We start from the raw sequence: 1,208 nt of genomic DNA, 5'->3' as shown, positions 1-1,208 counted from the left end.
CCCCCCCCCCCCCCCCCCCCCAATCCAAAATCAATCATTTCCTGGGCCTGCCCCTTCTTCTAATTATGTACATTTCCGCTGTCTTCATTTTCAAACATACTTCTTGTCCTCTCCTCCGGAAGTCAACCCCCTCAGTCTCTCTCTCGCCTCCTCATTGAGCCTCTGAGCAAGTTCTTTTTGATGCTGCTGTCTTTTCTCTTCACCTGGTGCCTCAGTCTAGCAGAAGAAAAAGTCAAATGTTAATGTCTCCTTCAACAGACACCAAGGATATATTCAACACAAAAAAAACCAACAGAATACATAAATATAATGTAAAATATCAAACCTTGATCATACTGTCAAAATTAAGATCTTTGCATGTGTTCTAATGAAAAGTTGACAAACTGAAAATTGTAAACTCAAAGAAGATGCATCCTGAAACAAGAGCCATCAATGAATTGTACTATCAAACGACAAATAAATTTGGTATATCAAACAGTGGTTTAGTGAAAGAAGGGGAGACTACAAAATACACTCAAAAAGCCTTTGTCCCACTTGTCAGTCTTAGAGCATTGTGCGCTCAAAATTACAAATACAGTAGTCTCCGCCTAAGATCCCGGTGCTCGGGAGCAAGGAAATGTGGGATCTTAGGCGAACCGGGATCTTAACCGACGAACCCAGGGAAGAATCTATGGTGACCCATGTTAAGGCTTACAATCGGTAAAATGGTCTTCCTCCACTCTAAAATGAACTGACGTGACCGCTTGGTCGGTTTATGACATATGGCGAGCAAATAGCGGTTAACCTTGATGACCTATCACAGTGCATAGTGGCATGAGGCATGCCATTTTCACTTATTATCCTATCATGAGGCTCAACATCTACGCTTATCCAGTTGCCCCTCCCCCTTACCTGTCGAAAATTTATAGCTTTCCATCTCTGACCGAGCCCCCTCCCCCCCCTCCAAACCGCCTTTGTCGTTACACACCATTACGTTGTGAACACACCAATTATAATTCAGTCAGTCTCGCAAATTAGGGAGTAGAGACAACTTCTTAGACCTGCATGTGAGCCTCAACCAGATTGTCTGAAAATTTTGCGCACCCCCCTGTAACCCCCGATTTGTTCTACTTGTTCCACAGGCACAAAGCATTTTGATTGGTATATCTCCATCGGTGACGTCTCCGGATAGATACTGTGGTTCAAGCCGGTCGTCGTGTACGTTAGAG

The 1,208-nt window shown here is 44.0% G+C and overlaps 1 protein-coding gene across 1 annotated transcript in view; it reads right to left on the bottom strand.

The window, feature by feature from the left end:
* The window catches only part of LOC101847888 (FACT complex subunit SPT16), a 47,488-nt gene that overhangs the window by 18,528 nt on the left and 27,752 nt on the right, over positions 1 to 1,208 (bottom strand). Inside the window, exon 12 of the mRNA XM_005102577.3 lies at positions 101 to 216. Within this exon, the coding sequence (XP_005102634.1) occupies positions 101 to 216 (116 nt within the window). The remainder of the gene's footprint in view (positions 1 to 100; positions 217 to 1,208) is intronic.

Source organism: Aplysia californica, unplaced genomic scaffold (genome assembly GCF_000002075.1).
Source record: "Aplysia californica isolate F4 #8 unplaced genomic scaffold, AplCal3.0 scaffold00331, whole genome shotgun sequence".
Taxonomy (NCBI): domain Eukaryota; kingdom Metazoa; phylum Mollusca; class Gastropoda; order Aplysiida; family Aplysiidae; genus Aplysia; species Aplysia californica.
Note: the sequence above shows the minus strand (reverse complement) of the source record. Positions and strands in the feature narration are given on the sequence as shown.